Source organism: Phoxinus phoxinus, assembly GCF_949152265.1.
Source record: "Phoxinus phoxinus genome assembly, chromosome: 22".
Lineage (NCBI taxonomy): Eukaryota > Metazoa > Chordata > Actinopteri > Cypriniformes > Leuciscidae > Phoxinus > Phoxinus phoxinus.
Genome location: NC_136897.1, coordinates 6,132,021 through 6,155,796, shown reverse-complemented (window position 1 = coordinate 6,155,796; position 23,776 = coordinate 6,132,021). Strand labels below are relative to the sequence as shown.

Below are 23,776 nucleotides of genomic sequence, written 5' to 3'. Positions count from 1 at the left end.
ATCGTCGATATACGATAATATCGTCATATCGCCCAGCCCTAATACCCAAACTATAAACTTATCTCAGTACACATTTGTCCCGTTATTTAAATGTTTGTAACGCAAAAATAATGATAATGTGTGGTTGAAAAGAAGCTTTTTGTGAAGCTGCTTCATACTCTCTGGATTAGCGGCAGCATGAACGCAGATTTGAATGTTGCAGTGCGATGATCGTACTTTAAAAGGCCCCTAAAGTCTTTGGTTTAAAGCCTGTTTCACATCACAAGTGTCAGCGGAGAGTCAGCAGAACGTGTTTTCACTGCCCATATCAATGAATGAGAGAGTTCACACTGGAAGAGTGACAGTTCACACCGACCCTCTCAATCATTAACATGGGTGGCAACAGAATACGTTTTGAAAACGCGCTCCGCTGACAATTGTGATGTGAACAGGTAAAAGAAAGTGGAATCGTTGTCATTTAGAATTAAGATCATGTGGGTTAGTGGTCGACTGATAGTTTTTTTTTTTTATGGCCGATGCCGATATCCTAGAGAGCAGGGTGGCCGATGGCAGATATTTATATATGTGTGTGTATGTATGCATGCATTGATTGAAATAAATGTAAAAGTGTATAATATAAAATACACTTTTACATTTATTTCAATCAATAGCCAATGTAATGTAAAAAAATCTTTCTTGCAACTTCTTGAATCTGCAATCCTATTACAGTATTTTTCACAAATAAAGTAATTGTTTAAAAATATATCAATATGTGAATAGAAAGAAAGTAAACACCGTAACAGGGCACTCAGTAATCTGGTAATTTCATGCACACTGATAATCATATTTTTTCAAATAAAGACAAGGTAACGCTGATTTTACATACAGCACAGTGAAAACGATATGAATATGACGCAGTGTAACTGGATATAGCACAGCATATATTAAAATGAAGGATTTAAAGTTTTTCGATCGTGTCTCCTGTGAAGCTGATCTTCTGTTCGCATTCACTCACGTCACACGGACTGACCGTCACATTTGCAGAAACACGTTTATGCAGGCTACAAATGCACACTTCACAAGATATCACAGCTGCATTTGATTAAATCTGCAAGGTTTGTGAAATTAAATGTTTATTAGATATTAAGAGATTTGTTTAAATTATGTAGATGCGCATTTGCTGAATGTTGACGGTAAATAAGAAAGTATTTTAGCCTGATTGTTTACCTTTTCTATTACAAATAATATAAAAGCAAACACTTTACTTTTTCACATAACATTTACTTTTTGTTTACCAGTTGAGTCCAACAAAGTATTAGATATGACCGACAGAGATCGTAAACTAATGAAGACGGAGAATGTGAGTGAGCGCTGTGTGATCAGGCACTGCGTTCTTCTGTTCTCAGGCCTAGCGCCGGTCAAAATAAAAGTCCCGCTTCCAACACATCGGCCAATCAGAAAAACTTATCGGCCGATGCTGATATTTTAAAAATGCCAAATATCTGTCGACCACTAGTGTGGGTGTTTGAATCGAGATCGCAATCTTTTATTGATTAATTATGCAGCTCTAACTGTAATATTTACTTTATGAAAAATAAAATTCTGAGAGCATTTTCCTTTTTACTACTAGCAATAAGACGAACTCTATCATACCATCTTATTTCTGCTCTCACTGGATACACGAGTGACACTTTAAATCCTTAATTTCAAACTACACTGTGCTATATCCAGCTGGCTGCCATGTCATTCTCGGTGTACTGTATGCAAAAATGTGATTACCTGGTCTTTATTTTACCGCTTTATTTCACACTAAGTAAGCCATCAGCAAAACAATGCAAAACCGCCATTAAAGAACTGCGTGCCTGAGGGGAGATGAGTCAACAATGGTGTTCAAAGGTCAAATTATTTGCATCCCTTAATCATTCAACTGTATTTAACATAACAGCCATTAATGCACAAATGAGATGTTATATAACTGCTTATGTAGTTTAAACTTGCCGCTAAAAAAAATAGAGATGAAGTCAAGGAGTCACTTAATCCATCAAGTCATGTTCCAATAAAGACGTAATTTCACATGAATTAAATAAAACAGCCATGAATGAGTGCATGTTGGAAATAAAAGTGCTGAATTTAATTATCTCCCTGTTGTCTGTTCATCATTAGTCTAATGAAGTCTTGTTCATAGTGCCGTTCACTCACTGGGTTGATGCTCAGATGCTCCTGCAGCACCACCAAATGCAACTTTTAACATATCCACTCGTTTAAAACTCCTTAAATTATACTAAAGTCTATTATTTAAAATGTATTTAGCTAATAAACATCTAAATAACATATAGCTCTTAAAAACCTTATTAATAATTCTGATAACATGCCAGATGAGATGGCACGTTGTTCACACTACAAGCGACTTTGTCACTGCAGGTCGCCAGTGGCTGGCGGTTAGGTCGCTAGTGGGCGTTCCCGCTACTGGTTGCCTAGTAATGTTTGTGAGTGACATTCACGCATGTTTCTCCATGTTGTAGACAACAAATCCGTTTTCTTGTCACTACAAACAAACATTTTGGAAGGAAAATTCTAAATATAAATGGAATCAGTGCATAATATGGATAATATTAAAGATGAACGAGAAATTGTGAGTGCTTTTTGCCATCGCGGCTAATTAATTGCAACAAACGGGCAAATACCGGTCCATATGGGTTCACGAAACCAATCAGGCTCTGAGTCAGGACTGTGAATACCACTGTATGTACACGGAAATATATCACAACTAGGGCTGGGCGATATAGCCAAAAAAAAATATCACGATATTTTTTTTTATATCAGTCGATATCGATAATTATCGATAAACGTCAAATCTTTATTTATTTATTTCAAGTTTAAAGACAGATTTTTACTCCAAAGTGAAAGCTGTAGAAACCAGAGCGTTGTTTTTAAACTACTCTTTATTGTCAGAATATATCATGACAAACACTTGCTAAGTTGCCAAACAGGTGAACATTTCACAAATCCGAGGTAGAACATTCAAACATTTGTCATTTTTCCTTAAAATAAATATTTTTATTTCAGTAGTATTAGCTTGAGTTAGGATGCAGATTTAACTATATACAATTTATGTTCATTAACAAAAACAGTAACATCTGTTAAAAAAAAGTTTAAACAATAAACAACATTATTTTATTCTTTAGTTTTATTTAAATTAACGTTAACCATTGGCCATCCAGCATCATGCATTTAGATCATGATAACCACAGATAAAATGTAACTTTATGGTTTCTATGGTATTTATGAAAACCAGTAGCCTAAATTCATTATTAAAAACTGTAATTATATTCAATTAGTCATTTAATACATTGTCTACATTAATAATATTATACAATTCAATATATATATATATATATATATATATATATATATATATTAGGGCTGCACGATATGAGGAAAAGCTGCGATGTGCGATAACATTGTTTAATATTGCGATGACGATATGACTTGCGATAAATGTGATTGTTAACTATACTGTTCCCATATCTTAGTGCTTTAATAGGTTCTTTGCGTGATAGGTCAAACGTTTATTACCTGCCTGGTTCAGAATACACGATTTTAGCGCGATTTTGGCACGATCCGTTTGACGTATGGGTGTCGTAGAGATTCGTAACAACAACGTTTCATCTCGTATAGTGTGTCATAATGGGCGACAACCTATGTCGCGTCTGCGATAGGGCTGTCAATCTTCCTCTATAATACTATTCGAATTCCATTCCTTGTTTTATTTAATATTCGAATAATATTCGAATATTAAATGCTCAAATTCATCCTATTATTAATATTTGCGACATTACACAGGCTTATGGATCGTCAATGCCACTATAGCATTTGGTTGTTGTTGTTACACGTTCTGTCCACTAGAGGGACAGCTAACATTACAGTAAACATTTAGAAACGGGTGATCGCGTTTTTTTATTAACAATAAAACAGCGGAACAAAATGAATGACTTTAATTTGGCAACTTGAATGGACATTTTTCCACTGATCAGTTGTCTGATGTTGTGTCAGATTTTCACAACTCTGTCAGTGATTGTTGCGCGGCTAGGACAGCAGACAGCTGGTAAGCCCCGTGATGAAGAGAAGAAAATAAGTCATTCTTGCCTGTTTTAGCAGCGGTTCCTTGGACAGATCGCCTATAGCTTGTCATGGTGTAGCGTTGTCAGATGTGCCCTAATGGTGCGTTCACACCGGACGCGAATAGCGCGTCAGGCGCGAAAGGACACAAAAGTGGTCAAGTGTATAACTAGACACGGCAGGCGCGAATTTGACGCGCTATTCGCGTCCGGTGTGAACGCACAGTAAGGTTGCAAGTTGAGGAGTGATATTTCATTCAGACTTTATTTGTGATTTAATTTTCCCATTTATGATTTGAAATCCAAACACCTTCCACACATCGCTTCTCAAATTGTCAGGAGTGGTGATCTCCGTTTCCATGGAGACATTGCTCGCCGCCATTATTGACAGTATTGTTATGACGATGCAGCGTGGATAACGCGCACAATTGTGTTACGATTAAATTTTTTAATTGTTTATCAGACGAAACAAAAGCATTTAATTTTCACATGCCTGTGTAAGCCAAGTTGGCGAGAAAGGCAAGATATCATATAATAAAATAAGAAAAAAAAAGCAATATTCGAATAGTAACTTCAGCATTCGAATAGTATTGATTTTTTTAATATTCGAATTATATTCGAATTTCGAAATTCGTTCCAACAGCCCTAGTCTGCGATGCTTCACGACAGAAAGACTATAGCATGTTTAATTCTTTAACGGTCCTCCACGACGGGTTGAATATGAGAGCGAGGCGAGACGTGAGTGAATGCAACAGTGAGTGTGTGTGTGCGCCAGTGAGCGTGTGCGTGAGTGAGCGAGGGACAGTGAGTGTGTGTGTTTGTGTGTCTGTGCGTGCGAGTGAATGTTTGCGAGTGAATGTGTGTGTGTGACAGCACGCGATGACTGGTCGGAAAGCAACGTGTAGTCTGACATGTTTCTTGTCCACGACAAGATTTTAGGAGTCAAAAACGTGTAAGTTAGTGCTAATCTGAACCAGGCATTATTCATCGTGTCAGGCTGTCTGTTGCGATGTGTTCATCGCGGGAGTTCATATCGCGATGACGATGAAAATTCGATGTATCGTTCAGCTCTAATATATATATATATATATAACGTTATATATCCCACGCACATTTCATGGTGCAGTTATTACTAGGCTAACGTTACAGTAACGTTAAATCCGTGGTAAATGATGGGAATGTGTCGACGGAAAAGCCTTCTCTGTATCATTGCGCAGTGTTTCTCCTGTTCGTCAGCGCTGTTTCATCTGCCTTTAAACTGGGTTAAATCACTGAGACGTGTGTTCTTCGCTGAATTCAAGCGCTTCTCACTGGATCTAGTGACCGAGACCGATCAGAGTAAACGCGTCTGCTCTAGTGAACTCGCGCTGCGCTGCCGTTTGGACTTTGAAGCCCCGTTCACACCGCCAGCGATTTTGTCGCTGTGTGTCGCTAGTCTCTGTACTGTGAAGTCGCTTGTGGGCGTTGGTAGTGCTGTCGCTCTAATGTTATTGGTTGACTGGACGTCTGGCCATATTTATACTAAATACCATCACAAGTGATAACTAACTTTATATTATTTTAATTTGACTAGAAATTATAGGCTCAAAAGAAACGGTATGCTGTTGGGAGAGTGTTTTTATATTCCCATAGCAGTATTCAGTGGATTAAATCATTTACTAGATTAACGATCGATCAAGCAACAAATTGAACTCACTCATACGGTCATTAATGACTAAAACGTCATTCGTATTTGACAAATAATACAGTTTCTTGTCTCTAGTAGTCAACACAATGCAGGGGAAACTGTAAAGTGAACTGCAGCAGTGCTAAACTTGCATCAAAAACTTACAACACTCGAACTATAAATGAATTAAACTCATTGAGACTGTCGACAGTTTCTTTTCCATGCATCATTTTATTATATCCATGAATGTGGTTAGTCAAATCATATAGAACAGTGAAATCGCCCTCGAACTCTGTCTTGCCTGCACTCCGAGACGGTGACGTAACGTGAGCTCCACTGAAAGTCTTCTTTCCTATTGGTTGTCGCTCGCGAAAATCGCTTCTCATTTGCATAAAGTTGAAATTTCTGAACTTTTGTCGCTTGTCTTCTGTCGCTTGACACGCCCACATTATGTCGCCAACGGTCACTGTCGCTCGTGTCGCCGGAAGTCGCCAGCGCTCCATTGAAATGAATGGGATCTTGTCGCTTTGTCGCTGCGTGTCGCTGGCGGTGTGAACGGGGCTTAAGCCGAGCGGATAAACGGTCCGTGTGGCGCGCGGTTCAAATGAGATTCGTTCCGCTTTTGGCGCAAAAACATTATCGAACATTTATCGAACTCTTGATATCGTTTTTTCGAGAAAAATGATATCGCGATAATTATCGTTATCGTTTTATCGCCCAGCCCTAATCACAACTTATAGGACAGTTTCTGACTGCTAAAATTAGCTTCTCGTTCAACTTGCCTCTGTCAGAGTGACAGATGATCACGCGCTCTCCACTGACTTCACTTCTATTGGTCGCTCCCGAAAGTCGCTCTTCGTTTGCATAAAGTTAAACAGATCTCAACTTTATCGCGTCGCCAGACACGCCCCATCAGGTTGTCAACGGCCGTAATCGCGCGTCACCGGAAAACGCCCGCTACCCATTGAAATGAATGGAAACGTGTTGCTTTGTCGCTTGTAGTGTATACGCACCTTAATAGTGATGATGTATTTGCTGTTTTTGGTTATTTTTTTCTGACAATGTTGTTTGCGTATTTCAGCATGTTCCATTCTCTTCACTCTTTAAGCTATCAAACAACACATAAACCTTTTAAAACTGTAGTTTAAAACTAATTATTATATTTATGGGGAGTTTATAGACTCCCCTGTCATGCATTTATGTTCTCTGTTAAAAAACAATAGACTAAATATATTTTGCCTGTTAATATGCTGTTGTTATAAGTAAAAAAGACGCAACAGCTTTTTTAAATTTGTTAGAAATATTTTACATGCTATATTCATTACCTGTTTGTTTACCTTACTGAAGATTTTATATATATATATATATAAAAAAAAGGACACTAGTTAGAGTGCAGTATATATATATATATATATATTAGGGGTGTAACGGTACGCAAAAATCACGGTTCGGTACGTACCTCGGTTTTAAAGTCACGGTTCGGTTCATTTTCGGTACAGTAAGGGAAAGAAATGCAAACATTAAACTGCTGGTTGTTTGAATGTTTACTATAAACTTTTTTTTGTTACAATTTGTTTACACTTTTTTTTATAAAATATAATATATATATTTATTATTAACGTTTTAATATTATTTATATATATATATATATATATATATATATATATATATAATAAAATAAAAAAATTATAAGGAATAAAATACAGCTGCAAAGTTCTCCACTAAATAAAATACTCCTAAACCAATATCACATAGAATATAATGAATAATATAAATAACTATGGATTACAGACAGTGAGTGCAGCATTACCAATCCCAGTTTGTTTGTAGTTCTCAAAGAGCTTTGTAGATATGCGCGTTGCACTTGAGCGCGTGAATTTTATTTATTTATTTTTTAAACCACTTCAGCGGAAATCCCGCCCTGCAGCCGATTTCATTGGTTTAGGTTACAGTGACGGGTAGGTTTAGGGATCAGGTGATTGTTTGACATGAGCATGACCAATGAAAACTTTAGAGTCAGCTGCAGGGCGGGATTTCCGCTGAAGTGTTTTGGAGGAAAAAAAAAATTCACGCGCTCAAGCTCAAGCGCAAGACGCATTATCTACAAAGCTCTTCGATATCTATGTTCGATATCTATGGCAACACAACGCGGAGACTTCCGACACTTAATATGTTCGTGTGGAAACTCGGAATTGACGTATGTTCCGCAGAATCCGCACACTAAACTAGCCTAATTTACGTGAAAGATTACATTCGGTACACATGTGCACCGTACCGAAGGTCCTGTACCGAAACGGTTCGGTACGAATACATGTACCGTTACACCCCTAATATATATATATTTATATGTATATTAGGGGTGTGCAAAGCAGCTGATATTTGTATCTGTATTTGTTGGTTGGGGGGGGGGGATCTTTGTCTTCGAGTAAAATTCAAAATAGGCGTAAAAACCCATTTTTTTGCCTTACACTTCAAATTTACGTTGTAGTGCAAGTATTCTTTAATTATATCCATTATAATAATTATGGATATGCAATATTGGTTGATGTTTTTCCATAAATCCAGCAATGAAACAAGGAACGTCATTGAAAAGAAAATAACATAACAGCCATTACCTCATTTATGGTTAAACCAACAACTAATAAAATACCATTGTGAACATTATGAAGCCTACAGCCTACATCTTGCTGTCTGCAAAAGACAGAGTACCTTAAACCTATAACTCCCACACGTGCATACAATTCGACAACTACACACGCATTTATAACCGAACGTTAACGTTACTCTGTCTACAGCCTATTGTCTAAATTACCGCGCTAAACAGCTACGTAAACTAAGCAACCATGAGCATCCGACTGCAGACGTCAATAATGCAGCGTAATGGAATAATCTCCCGATCAAACTCCGCTTCTCCAAAGTTATAAACTGCCTCAGGAACCCAGTTAAGATACAAAAATCTATTCAACAAAAATAGTGATGCAGTTAAGTGTTTTTTTCGCTGAGCCGAGCCCTCTCTGTTGCTGTGGAGCAGCCTGTGTCCGTCACTCACTCACTCATCCGGGCATGCACTGCAGTCTCATGAGGAAACGCAGCTTTTTTATATAAAGTTTTTCCTATTCCCGAATACAAATATTTTTTTTAAGTATTTGTTCGAAATAAGTATTTGTAAAAAACACGTTATTTGTGCCTTTCCGAATACCGTATTCGGCTCCACCCCTAATATATATATTTATTTATTTTTGCACTCTTTCAGACTATTTATTGATGTTGAAGTACGTTTAGTTTTGCATGTAAGGAGGGAGTGAAATTGCAATTTTTTTAAAAAGTGTTAAATAAAACAGTCTGTTCAGTGCTACTGTTATTGTCAAAAACAGAAATAAAATAAATAAATATTGGTTCTATATATCAGTTATCAGGCACATAAACATGCTAATAATTGGTAATAAAAGAAAAATTCTTTATTGGTCGATCGATAAAAACAACTTGATCAAAACACCATCTATAGCCTTCTCACCTTTTGTGTCTGAGCTTTGGAGGCCAGAGATGTCACCAGGTAGATAGCAGCATCTTTGTGCTTCCAGTTCACACCAGGGTTCTTGGCATACTCTGCCAGCATGGAGTTCACATAGCCAGAGAAGATGCCAGTCACCGGGCCCTCGAAAAATTTACAGAGGCCTCGCACCAAATCACAGGCTGCTCTACGCCTTGTGTCGATGTCTGAGGACAGAAGGCATCATTTACTACACAAATCAAGAAAGCCAAGTGCCTGAACAATATAGTGTAGCATCAACAGACCTGAGCCTTCAAGGTCTCTGATGATGTACTCCTCCGAGTTATCTTCAAAAGCCTCTTCATCTGCACCTATTCACATACAAATATCAATTTACAACATGTAAAAATCCTTCTGAATTACTTGTACATCTCATTAGCCAGTTTCTTTGTTAACTACTGACATAGAAGACCATGACAAAATAAATTGGCACATACTTCTGAACTCCATGTTGGGAACGATGACTTTCTCACAGATACTGGTGAGAACATTCTGATCTTCAAAGAGATTTTTATAGTGCGGCCGCTCACACACTGACGCCAAAAACTGGATAGCATTGCTCACAAGCTACAACAGACAATATTATCAGGTACTATTAAGAGAAAACTAACAGCACTATGAACACTAAAAAGAATCCAGTGGCAGACATTATTTTAAAGTCTTGAAACTTTAAATACAATCCACTTACCAAGTCATATTTGACCTCCTGACCTGTTGTGACCAGCAGGTTCCAGATAGCAGTGACGAAGCGAGGCAAGTAGGGCTGAAACTCTTCGTCGTATTTTTGAGCGTAAAGTGCAGCGTTATCACAGATTTGAGATTTCAACAACTCCAACAGACCAGCCTCCTCCTCATCCTACAGCAAAAGTTACATTTATTTTCTTAATTTTGCTTATTTGAAGTCTGTGTTTAAGATTAATGAGCACTCCTCTGCAAATGTTGTCATATTGTAACATGAACAAACTCACATCTGTTTGCAACAACTTGTTATCCAAGGTCAATAAGTTATGAAAATTTGTCATCCAAGTCTCCATGTTATCCTCGAAGAACTCTGGAAGATCCTGAAGAAATTTAAAAAAGAAAGAAAAAGAATCAAGAGGTTAATTGCAAAAACAGACAAAGAATATATAAAGTGAAAAAGGTGTCATGAGAGGAATGAGTGCAGACTTACTTGAAAGTTAAGGCTGTAGAAAAGTTTTGAAATAAGCGTTAGAGAAGAGAAGAGCACTTTCAGGGCGTTGATATCGGTTGCATGAGTTTGACACAAATCAATTGTAGCCTAAAAAAAAAAAAAAAGACATTTGAATTTCCATATCACACATGTTGTAACGCTTATGGCATATATAGAAATTAGTAATCACAAGATTACAACCGCTCATTGACTTCACCTTGAAAAGTTCAGTGAGAGGCTGTGCAAAAGTGTCCAGTACTAGCTTGATCTCGGACCACAGCTCATTGGACTTAAACTCATGGCGGTATCTGCACAAGAGATAATGCACAAATTATTGGATACACAAGTAAAGGTCAAGTTCAAAAAAGGTTTAAAAACGTATAATTCACTGGAGATTAAAACACCACATTATGTAAAAGGACTACAACGTTGCTTTCATCTTATTTCTGTATGTCTCAAATACCTTTTAAAGAGGGAATGTGCCGTGCGAAGAATTCCATTGATGATGTGGAAGTCTCCGCTCTGAAAACGGTTCACCATCTCAGTCAAGAGATCTGGCCATTTCTGGGGAAAGTCCTCTCGCCCGATGATGCTGATCGCATCACTCAGCTGCAGAAGGGAAAACAAGTCATGTCTACTTCTTGCTACATGTCCATTTACATCAGCAGATTAAAAGGGCAGTGTTTCCCAACCGAGTTCCAAGAGGCAGTGGTACTCAACTTTTGACTCCCGCGGTCCACAACAATCAGGGCTAGGCTTTACATTGAGTATTAATGATATTATCGTGTTATCTGTGCTGAAAAAAATATTGTGTATCTAATGTTATGATGTTAAAGGTACACCATGTAACTTCCTTTGTTCAAAATGTATAGAATGAGCGAGTCCCTCATGAATCCATCTTCTAAAGCTTGTTTTTGTCTTATCCTAAATCACTACAGAACGCCTATACGTGTCCTAACCCTCATGTCGTTAAACTTAAGCAAAAATGAAGATATTTTTATGAAATCAGAGAGATTGCTGTCCCTCCATTCAAAGTAATTTCTATAAAACTTAAAAGATGCAAAAAATGCCATAAGGCATCGTAAAAATAATCAATCGATTGCGGCCTAATCAAGTCTTCTGAAGAGACACGATAGCTTTATATGATGAACAGATTTATAACTACACGCATACAGTAGTAAACACGGACGTTCAAATGCTTGCAAGACGTGCAAAAACAATATGATAGTGAGTAAATGCAAAATTAAATTTTTTGAACGAACTAACCATTTAGTTTGGGAATAGTCATTTTGAAATGCTCTCTTGCGATTAGAACTGTGATTGACTGCATTGATCATCTGAAGCGCATGCACGCTGCTAGAACAGTAGTCCACAGTGAAAGTGGTGATTATCATTTGAATCACCATGCCACATTTAGTTAGCGTTTTAGATGGTTTATTCTTATTTGTACAGTGCATTAAGGCGGGACATAGCGAACACAGTGTCTACATGGGCGGCTTTGTCTGTGTAAGAGATCCAACGAAAGCCTGCATTGAAAGCATTGACTATTATTGACATAAAATTCAGTGACATTACTACATTAAACTAGCCTGGCTAACGCCAGACCCAATTCTCGTTGAGACTTGGGTCTGGGAACCACATGTGCATTTTCTCATATTTGAGGCGTGGTTTACGAATGCCCGGCGCCGTTTATTGGGTGCGAAGAATGTCTATCAAAAGCACCTGTACGTAGCTCATAGCCAATCGTTTCCATTATACCAGATGACGTATGTAGAGTGACAGAAATTAGACAAGGAAGAAGACGATGGGTAAGATATTTTTGTGTAAACAATGACGTTCAGCGACTATTGCCGTTTGTGCAAGATAAACATGAGGGTCGAAGGTATATATGGATATAAACAAACTGCTTAGTTGTGTCGCATATATGTCGTCATCGTCTTGCTGCTCCCTCCCCGTTCTGTGATTGGTTCCCTAGATGAGGCGAAAATCTGGTCCATGGTATCCAGACTGCCTTTCAGCGTGAATAAAATCGCGCTGCGCAAAGGCAGTATGGGGAAACCCAGGCTAACATTAAACTGCAATATATGTTGAATATAATGCATAAATGTCACAAAATGTTTGTCACGAAAATGAAATATTTAAATGCTTTTTTCCCTGTGAAATTGTTTTATTCATGTTTTAAAATAGCTTGAATGTAACACTACACCCTTGCTTCATTTAGTATACGCGGATCCATGAATATGCAAATGAACCCCACCTCCACTGAATCACACCAGCTCAGAATAGCTGATCCACTTGGTCAACTTTACTGTCAGTGCATGATGGCAAGTGGAAATACTGGTTTAATTCAGCCATATATTTGAACCAGAAACTTGTTTTTTTTAACCTTAGTTAATAGGTTTTCCATTTTTATTGTTCTTTACTTTGCTTTACTGTTTTATGTGTTTTCGATCTTATTGTTTCCTTGGCTTTTGTAAAGCACTTTGGTCAACACCAGTTGTTTTTTAATTGTGCTTTACTATTTTTTTTATTGAACCAGAAACGGATTCAGAATGTGTTTTATGCATCACTCTCTACAACGTTGGACACATAACAGTAATTTATATGATTAGCCTTTGCTTGAATGTTATTAAACGGCTAATAATGTGTTGCTTATGACCCATTAAATATAACTATAAATAAAATGTAGTAATACTATTATTTTTTTATTTTTTATTTTTTTAAATAAAAAACAAAATAATAAGTTAAGTGTGATAATTATATATATATATATATATATATATATATATATATATATATATATATATATATATATATATATATAGAAAGGGAGTACTTTAGCCAGGAAGTACTGTAACAGTGTTACTCCTAGGGGGCGCTTGTGCGCTATAACTCCTTTGATTTAAACTGGTAGTAGGGTAGAGGAAGTCAGTTGTGTTTGGAAGCGGGAAGCATGGTGTTGTCCTGGCACCTCCAGCAAACACTTATTGGGAGTCCAGATTGAGAAACTTTGTTTCCAGGTCAATTTTATGGACCCTTTATAGGTGACCTTATATTATGGTGTGAGGAATCGGTACGATTCATTAAAGCCCCACCTTTTGGATATTGAGGTTTACCAGAAAGAGAAGGTTTTCATCCATTTAATCCTAATGGATTAATAAATGTCCTGAGGGTAATGATTAACCATGGTGGATCGTAACTTTGTGGACTATTTGAGTTTTTGAAGGTCAATGTTGCTAGCCATTGTGGTACTGGGACATCATCACAAACATCATTGAAAATTGACTTTCATTGCATTGAATCTATTCTTTCCCAAGGAATCTCCAACCCTGAACTGATTATATATAAGTTTCTTTATTGTTATTGTCATTTCCTTATTTATTTTTCTTTAATTTACTTTGCAGATTTTCTATATTCTTTTTGACTTAGTGTACTGGTTTACCAAAAGTATTTTTCTTTTCCTTTTTTTTATATGTATTCATGCTTGTTCTGTTTATGATTTCTGATCTATCAAATCATTACCGAAACAACTTATAGTACTTTAGTGCCGGTTTTAGCCATGGTTTCAGTCTTTTTTCACTGCAGTTTTAAGGAGAAAATACTCAATGATGTTGACATACGAATTTGCACATAGTTTGTCTTAATGCACATTAAAATGCTACACTTTAATAGGCTCATGGATTTATGCCGGTATTTCAGTAAGAACAGATAGAAATTCATAGATATTTCAGTTCAGTTAGAACCAACTGCATATTTGTATTGACAATTGTAATTTGATTATTTTATGATTGTTAATATTTGTGTTTTGAAAAGGGTTTTGATTGATGTTTTGGCACCTATTTTCTACATAAAAAAATAATAATTATTCAGGGTAGTTAAATTTCTGTCGGGCTACCAAAATCCGAAGAGTGCCTGCCCGAAGGGCTACCAGGGATTTAAACATTGTGTGAGCCCTGCAGACTGAGGGAATCCTGGTTATTCAGAAACAGTTGTTGAGAGTGTAAACTAAAATAAGTATCTTGACATTTTTATTTTAGTTGTTGCAGCTTATTTTAATGCTTGTTTTATTTTGAGTCATAATCTTGAGAACCCCTTAGAGTTTGCCCTGGTCCCCTGTTTGAGAACCACTGCTCTAGAGACTACAACAATATGGTTTATTAAAAACCCAGTAATGTGGATTATACAGCAGCAGCACTTATTCCAGATAACAGAAGAATAACTGCAGATGTATGTAGGTGAAGCAACTTTATTCTAACCACTGCTTCTCATAGGTTATCTGAAATGGGTACCTGTTTTTGTATTTGCTCTGGGCTGGTCAGCATCAAATTTACAATGTTGGCTTTGATAGCAGTCCGATCAGGATCAGATATTTTGTTTGGTTCATCCTCAACCTGAAGAGAACATTCACACATTCACATTAAACATCCAGCTATCACACATCAGACTGCTTTAGTAATATTTACCAGGATACTCACTATGCGCCAGTTCCTCTTGATGTAGTTCTTGAAGGTGACGGCCGAACACACACGGATGACATCTTCTTGGGACTTCTCTAGTACTGTGAGCAGTAAAATGGGGTAGTTCTGGGTTCCCTCCACTGATTCAAGAAATTTCTCAGCTAAAGATGGAGAACCCAACGAAAACAAACAAGAAATATGAATTCCTTCACCTGGTAAACCATCTCTTCATCTACATGCATTACGAATCAGGGCTATGCCCGGGACAGCTGGTAGAATTGTCACTGGCTGCGTCGTCACGAAAGCTTATCTGCAAAATTGTGTCAAAATGGCACCCTGGCAAGTATTCACGTACACCCACAACTGTATGTATGCCAGGATTTTAGATCTGTGCATTAAGACGTCAATCAGCTTTAATAAGGATCCATTTATATTATTCACAGTGAAAACTATGCAGTGTTATTTTATATTTCATCATTTACCTGAACACTATACCTAAGACCTACCTAAAAAACTCAAGGCACTGTTTAATATATTTTTGTTCCATTGCTTCTAATTAGTTTCTTTTTTCTTCATTATTACTGACTTGTCTATGGTAAAGTTTAAACTTTATATTAGGCTAATATTAACCTATCTAGTATTGACACTGGAACTGAGAAATTTCCCAGGGACCTACAAATATGATGTCGTAAAACCTGATGCATTGGCCAAGTAAAAAAAAAAAAATCCTTCACGTTGAGCCCTGCAAACTATACGTTCTCATGGTCAAATCCAAAGTAAATTTTTTAATATTCTGAAATGTTAATGTTACCTGGCCGTCTCACAGCTGGGTCAGGGCTTAGTGTTTTCCGCAGATACTCAGTCAGGGTTTGGAGATTTGCATCATTGAGCTCCATGATTGCTACAGAAATAAAAACACCATCCATGAGAACTGATAGAGTACTAACGTTAGATATAATAGAATAGAATGAATAGTCTTTAATAACTCACAATAAACCCTACAAAATTATAGAACATATTCAACCACAGCAAGGATTTCCCGCATAGGCTAACGAAATAACTATTAAAATCACTTTTTACAGTTAATACTTATTATTAACACTTATTACAATTATGTCTCATTCTGTAAACAAAACACTCTGCTGATGATTAAGTAAACGGGTGTATTTGAACGCATCTGACAAATTAAAGACCTGCATTAAAAGTATATTTTGACGTAAGTCTTACTATTTAATGTTTCTTTTGCATATTCCGTATCTTAATAGTGAAAACTGTTTATATGTATAATCTTGACAGATGGTAACACATCTTTGGCCTGCTCTGACCGAAGCTCACTATCACGGCCTTGACAGGTATCTCACTATAACGTTAATTTATGAATAAACACTAAATTATGATCGGTGTGTGAGCGACTGCTGGTTTTTGGTGACCACCGTGTCAGTTTGGATGTTTCTGAAAGAGTTTAAAGACAGAAACTCGGGCCATGATTCACGTGCTAAAGCTGTTAGCATTACTAAAAATGCTAACTGTTAGTCATCCTAGTAATAGTCAAAGTAAAAAGCGTTTCAGCATTTTCCATTTAACATGCAGCACGCTGAAAAAGCCGTTAAACGGGGTTAATTTAGTAAAAGATAAGCGGAAAACTCCGCTCTGTAAAGTAATCCGTGATGTGGTCAGTTCATGAGCTAACGTTAACTCTCGAGCTCACTTTAACAGCGTGCGCTGCGTGCGTTAACATTCAAACAAGGTAATTCAGTATCTCACTCTTTAATAACGCCTAGAGGTTAAAAGAGAGTGGATTTATTAATAATGAGAAGATATAAAGGCTCTTACCGTTAGCTCTAGATTGCAGTGCTGTGCTAATCACCGGCGAGAAGTTTCAAACGTCTCACACAAGTGCGCGGTCACGACTAGGCGCATGCGCACTAATGAGACACATAAAGGAGCGCACGTGGGGGCGCATGTATGTATATTATGTACCGCCCCCTCGTGTATGTTGCGTGAATTTGATGCAGAGATAGGAAAGGTTTGTACCGAGAAAAAAATATATAAAATTATATTTTGCATAAAAACAAGTCTATTTTAAAGCATGTACGTAGTAAAGCATATTTCCCCCAGTTTTAATAGACTGGGAGACTAAACTTGTCTGAGGATTTGAGCAAAAATGTAGGCCTAGCCCAAATGCTTATTTTCTCTAGGAGTTACTTAGTTGGTTGTTTAAGTTATCCGTTTCAAAGGTGTAGTAATAAAATTAGTATATTTTAGTAAACTCTGTCCAAACGGCACCAGTTTTTAAGCCACAACAGTAACAAAATTAGCATCATGATGTTTTGTTTATTTTAGCTGTTGTGGCTTAAACTGGTGCCGGGTGTTCCCTTTCTAAACGATCACTTCGTATTGTAGCTATACACAGTGGGGAAACTAATTTCCTCAGATTTATTGAAGCTTAAAAATGTAAAGCGCATTGCAGCTGGACAACTAGACTGGCTCACTCATTGGCTGTGCTGCAGCAACTGCACATCCGATGGCGAAGGTGCCTCCAACGTATGCGCCATTCAGCTAACAGCGCGCTGACATACGTCAGAGCCAGCCAACAGGGCATGGCAGAGTCTATAAAATGAGCCCGAATTCGCCATTATAGCAGATTTTCTCAACTTCAGCGACAAACTCCGTCTCTGTGTCCTCCGGAAATGTTTTTACCTATCGCCGTCGATTAAGCCTTCTCTGCTAGAACGAGCCTTTCACAGCGGACTGCACCCTTCTCTTCGAAGTCGCTTTCTTCTGTCGCCGTTCTCCTGTGGCCATCCGGTGATCAACATATATCCTTTTCTCTAAAACTGTTACGTTATACAGTTTGAAAGAGCTGATCGAGCGTTGTTCCACATGCACCACGTGCAGATCCCTCGTGGGATCCGGGCACTCGAAGTGCGTTTCGTGCCTGGGGCCTACCCATGCTGAAGCCGCGCTCTCTGCTGGCGGCTGCTCTCTCTGCGGGGGCATGCCTGTTTTGGTGCTGTGGACGCGGCTAGCTCTCGCTAAGGATGGCGACGCCAGTTTCCCGCACCCCCGTTTCTCGCGCTGCTTCTGACGAGGAAGAACAGCCCGAGAGAATGGAGGTTAGCGAGCCCACGCCGGCCACGTCCCCGCGTGCCTCACTTTCTCCTGCCCTAACACCTTCACCCGTCCTGTTCTCACAGGACCTAGGCTTGCGTGCTACCAAGGCTACCGCGCAGGCTATCGGACGTAGCATGGCTAACCTGGTTGTGCTTGAGTGCCATCTCTGGCTCAACCTCACGGAGATCAAGGAGGCTAACAGAACAATGTTCCTCGACGCGCCCATCTCCAGATCTGGTCTCTTCGGCCCGGCAGTGAAGGGGTTTTCAGAGAGGTTCACCGAAGCCCAGAAGTCGTCTCAGAAGTAGGCCCAAACCCACGGCCTCGCCTCTGCCCGAGAAGCCAGCGAAGCGGGTCCCTCAGCCCTGCCTTGCGGCTGATACCCACCGCCACTCGCGGCCAGCTTAGCGCTACCCACAGCCCCGGTCCCCCTACACTAGGTGGCCCTCTCCCAGTTGTAAAACTATGACTTTGCCCGAGGCGCAAAACTTCTCAGTCAAACAAACACTCAGTATGTGCACAAATCACAACATAAAGGTATCCGGTCCCCCTGGGTTAGGTGGCCCGTCCCTAAACACGTGTCAAACCCTAGCCACAAAGGCCCTGGCCTGGCAAGCCATTCCCGTTGTGTCGAGTTGGGTTATAAACACTATAAAGCAAGGCTACTCGCTCCAGTTCGTTTGCAGACCCCCAAAGTTTCAGGCGGTTCTCGAGACTTCGGTGAGAAGCAGCGTGCGTCATGTGCTTCGCTCCAAACTACAGAATCTTTTAGCAAAAGAGGCAATAGAGTTGGTTCACCCGCGCTAAAATACTTGGGGTTTTACAGCCGTTATTTTCTAGTCCCAAAGAAAGACGGCGGCATCAGACCCATACTAGATTTGAGACATTTGAACAAAGCTCTCATGAGATGGCCGTTTAGAATGTTAACTATAAAACAAATCCTCGCGCAAGTTCGGCCAGGGGATTGTTTTTTCACTGTGGATCTGAAAGACGAAGCCCCTCATCACAAGCCATTCTTGAGATTCGCCTTCGAGGGCCGGGCTTATCAATACACAGTCCTACCGTTCGGCCTGTCCTTAGCACCCCGTCCATGCATACGAAGTGCATGGACACGGCGCTATCTCCCCTGAGACATCAGGGCGTGCGCATGCTGAATTATCTCGAGGACTGGCTGGTTTTGGCGCAGTCGCGGGCCAAACTGCTGATGCACAGGGACTTGATTCTCAGCCAATTGCAATGCCTGGGACTCAAAATCAATTTGGCCAAGAGTAAACTAACACCCAGCCAATGTGGTCTTTCTGGGCACAGTTATAGACTCTACAACTATGAGAGCGCTTCTCACAACAGAGCACTCTCTATACAACGGCTAACAGCCTCCTTCAAAAGGAGCGCGCACACTCCTCTCAGAGAGTTTCAGCCTCTGGTCGAGCACGGAGCGGAGCTTACACATCAACCGCCTGGAAATGGCAGCATACTATCGTAACCTCGGTTCCCTGAGATAGGGAACAAGTATTATATAGCCTGCCGCACTGTAGTAACATGGCAAGTTTGTTGCTTCAGTCGATTTAAACCTGCTATAATGGCGAATTCGGGCTCATTTTATAAACTTTGCCATGCCCTGTTGGCAGGCTCTGACGTATGTCGGCACGCTGTTAGCTGATTGGTGCATACGTTGGAGGCGCCTTCGCCATTGGATGTGCAATTGCTGCAGCACAGCCAATGAGTGAGCCAGTCTCACTGTGCTAGCTGTGCAGCTGCAATGTGCTTTACATTTTTAAGCTTCAATAAATCGGCGGGGAAATTAGTTTCCCCACTGCGTATAGCTACGCAATACTCGTTCCCTATCTAAGGGAACCGAGGTTACGATAGTAACCGAGTAGTTTTCTTTTTGGCGCCCTCAGCCTAAAAATGCAAACAGAGTAGTCTTTCTTTTGTGAATGTGATCATAAGGATGCAAATTTAAAAGGTTAAAAAATGGATAGACTTTATATGATATGTATGTTGCTGTCGCTCAATGGGTATATTATTGTCATATTGTCTTATAACAGCATGTTCAAAATCTGAATCTTTTGATCATTCAAGTAGACCAAACCACAGGTTGATTGGTGGTATCCGTCCTTTATCACTGCAAACGGCCTGCTAAACTCTGAGATTACACACTACCTTCACATGGAATCTTGTGTTGAACACTTATCTAGCTCTGGGTAGTTTAAATCTAACAAAAAAGATAGAAGAAGAACAGTAAATTGGAGATAATAGTTAATTTGGAGCACCATTTTCACTATATAAAATATTAAATGATATAAAAGTAAATTAATATTAGATTAAATAATCAGCATATGACATTGACAAGGCTTAACTTCAGTTTCGTTGTTTTAGGCTAAATGTTTTACAGAGACGCTCTATAAAAAATAACCTTTTCTCCTCTGACTAAAATTGTCATATACAAAGACATACATGATTCATAAATTTCTGTCCCTGCATAACTTTGGGATATTCTATGTGTTGTTTTCTATTAATAGTTATATAACACAGTGTGACTCTGACTTTTTAAAGACATTCAGTCTGACTGTCCTTTCTTCTGTGTATTGTTTCATGTTGTAATTAACTTTGCTTTGTCTCTTGTATTGTTTATGGGTTCCAGCAAAAACTCAACACATAATTGCTTCTGGTTCCTCGTGATTATTGTTTTTATGCCCCAGAGCTCAGCATTTGTTCTGATTTAAATCTATAGTTGTGAAAATCTAAATCAGGCATTGTAATAATTACAGCAATTAGGACCATTCAGACTACTGTCAGAGAGAAAAAAATAAGAATACAAACCTGCCAGAAAAAACAACAACAACAACAACTAATTTGAACGCTGGGTGGCAGTGTTATGCTTTTGGATATTTCATCCACTGAACCCTCACTTGGTTACAATCACAGAAAATGTGAATTTGCAGATATGAATAGATGCCAGTGGCGCAAGATTCACATTAATGTTGTAAATGTTGTAAACTAAAATGTTAGTTTAAATGTTGTAAACTTAGTGTTGTTGTACAGTACTCGAGTCTGGTCTTGGTCTCCATTTTATGAAGGTGGTCTTGTTTCGGTCTCAACCTCGTGTCCTCATGTCCTTGAGACCGAATCAGACTCAGAGAACTCAGCATTTTATTTCAAGACCAGTCAAGGCCACAACTGCGGGGATATTACTAAATTGCTGTTCTGTCAGGACCACTGTCGTCCAATATGATTGACTATTAGCATACAATGGATTGGCGGTATGGTTCTGTTCTGGGCGAGAACTCCCTGCGCATCCATGCAGCCTAGCACCCTTGGGGTAAACAAAACAGAACCAACATGAATGTATGCAAATATATTTCATTCAAGATTTTGAAGTACAACATAATTCAAGAATTTATTCTGATTCAAGGGGAATCAGAATGCCAAATCCTGACTGGGCGAGAGGAGGAGCTGGGGATGGAGGAGGGTAATTCGCTCCTGAGAAACTCGATGGCTGCTGATAATACTGAAGGAGCTTGTATATGTATACGGTGATAGGCGTCGTATTCCTATAGGTAGATCTGGATCAGCTGAGAGTCAGCTGATGCGAGCTTGACTAACGTGACCTGCCAGAACTAAAGCTACGCTTGTTGTTTATTATCTGATCATTATGTGGCCCAGTAGTGCACAACACAACGACATTTAAAAAGCAAACATAAGTTCACAACACAACGAAATTAATCCACAACACAACGGAAATGAGCCACAACACAACGGAAAATGTACAACACAATGAAATAAATCAAATCAAATCAATACCGTTCCCAATTATCCTACATCCTATCCAGGATATTTAGATAATCTCGCGGTAAAGAGCCCATCCTTCGTGTCCACAGTCGTGTCCTCAAGAGTTAGGTGATCAGTCTAATCAAATTCGTATTCTATAATAACAATAATAGATTTCCCTTTTGTATTATAAGTCTACCTTTAGTGGTACTCTTCAACCTTGTTTGCTATACAACAACTATGTCATATACTGCCTCTTTGGCTAGGCTTTATGATCAATCAAATCTTGTAATTATTCTTTTATCAAAAGAATGCTCACCCTCTGGTGTCATTTTCTCCAGGAAGGATCTCCCTGATCCAGGTAGAAGAATATGACTCGTACTCAATAATCCAAGGTCCAGTCAGATGATTATAATAAATGTTTTAACAAAATTTATTAAAAGAATCAAATGAAAGGAATACTTGTTACAGATTATACATGAGTACTAACTAACAGATGGATAGTAGGCTTGAAGCTTAATAATAGCTGGTGTATCAGACTGTTGGTTGCAAGGAAGAGCAATGAGTCCTTCTTAGTTCTTTTCTTATATAGTCTTGAATTCTGCTGAGTTCAGTCGCTGCTTTGGCATGTTGTATTTAGCAGCAGCAGCTGCTTAGCCGTATGCCTGCATAAACACATGGCTGAATAAGGTCCCTTATTCAGCAGAGGAATCTTTAATGTCCTTTATCAGCCCAGACAGTCCCATGACAGCAGCTGTAATACCCTGGGATGTGGGGGTATTACAAGGGGTACCCATGGGCATGGTTCAAGCCAGAAATGTCATAACAACGGACGTGTCGTTGTCCGGTTGGGGGGGGGGGGCATTCACGAGAGCAGAATAGTGAATGGAAGATGGGGTCATCATCTGACCAATCTTCACATAAACTATCTGGAAATGCTGTCCTTGTTTCTGACGATAAAGAATTTTCTCCCTTTTCTGAAAAGGCATCATTGTCTCGTGAGAACGGACAACATTACAGTTGTGGCATATATAAATCGACAGGAAGGTCTCAGGTCACTTTCCTTGCACATGCTGGCACGCAAACTGATTTTGTGGAGCAATGCCAATCTTTCATCCCTGAGAGCAACGCAGTACAGGGTGTCATGAACCAGGGTGCGGATCTGCTGTCCAGGGGCAATCCACTTTACGGGGAGTGGAAATTGAACAGGGAAGTGGTCGAACAGATCTGGGAAATATACGGCAGAGCGACAGTGGATCTGATCTTTCATCCCCACCCAGAATGCTTGGCGCTATAGGCTTGGCCAGTGAGTGGTTCAATTTGAATACAACCGGTCTTTCTGACAGTGTTCTCAGAATCATACAGAATGCTAGAGCTTCGTCGATTAGATCTCTCTGAAAAATGCAAATTGGGCATGTTTGAGCGCTGGTGCGCGGCTAAGCACGAGATTCCCTTTCAGTGCTCAGTGGCAGTACTATCATTTCTACAGGATTTGATAGACCAACGGAAAGCATTTTTAACCATAAAAGTGTATTTGGCCGCTATTTCTGCTTGTCACATTTTTATTTTGATAATATTTTGATAATAAAACCGTTGGGCAGCATCCTTTGGTATGCAGGTTCATGAAGGCGTTCGCACGTTGAGCTTTGCTAGTTTCAAAAACCGCTTTCCCCTTCATAGGATTTACCACTGGTACTTGATGCTCTCTCAATGTCGCCATTTGAGCCACTGAACAAGATTGATTTAAAAATATTGTCGTTTAAAACGACGCTACTGTTAGCATTGGCTTCGGCGAAGCGCGTAAGTGAGATAGCCTATAAGAAGCCTAATCCTGCATTTGAATTGTTGAATTGTATTGTTCTTTATTTGTCATTGTTATAAATAACAACGAAATAACATCAGAGAATCCTACAATATAAGTGCAATAAAAAGTCCATAATTAGCAATCCC

At 39.1% G+C, this 23,776-nt stretch overlaps 1 protein-coding gene across 1 annotated transcript in view; it reads right to left on the bottom strand.

Moving 5' to 3' along the window:
- Nucleotides 1–16,890, bottom strand: part of cse1l (CSE1 chromosome segregation 1-like (yeast)) — a 28,976-nt gene extending 12,086 nt beyond the window's left edge. Inside the window, exons 1-12 of the mRNA XM_079597966.1 lie at nucleotides 16,775–16,890; nucleotides 15,753–15,842; nucleotides 14,960–15,102; nucleotides 14,774–14,875; nucleotides 10,948–11,093; nucleotides 10,702–10,792; nucleotides 10,485–10,592; nucleotides 10,282–10,374; nucleotides 10,002–10,169; nucleotides 9,751–9,880; nucleotides 9,559–9,624; nucleotides 9,278–9,480 (exon numbers count right to left, since the gene is read on the bottom strand). Coding sequence (XP_079454092.1) covers nucleotides 9,278–9,480; nucleotides 9,559–9,624; nucleotides 9,751–9,880; nucleotides 10,002–10,169; nucleotides 10,282–10,374; nucleotides 10,485–10,592; nucleotides 10,702–10,792; nucleotides 10,948–11,093; nucleotides 14,774–14,875; nucleotides 14,960–15,102; nucleotides 15,753–15,837 — 1,335 coding nt within the window. The 5' untranslated portion in view covers nucleotides 15,838–15,842; nucleotides 16,775–16,890. The remainder of the gene's footprint in view (nucleotides 1–9,277; nucleotides 9,481–9,558; nucleotides 9,625–9,750; nucleotides 9,881–10,001; nucleotides 10,170–10,281; nucleotides 10,375–10,484; nucleotides 10,593–10,701; nucleotides 10,793–10,947; nucleotides 11,094–14,773; nucleotides 14,876–14,959; nucleotides 15,103–15,752; nucleotides 15,843–16,774) is intronic.
- Between the last annotated feature and the right edge of the window lie 6,886 nt (nucleotides 16,891–23,776).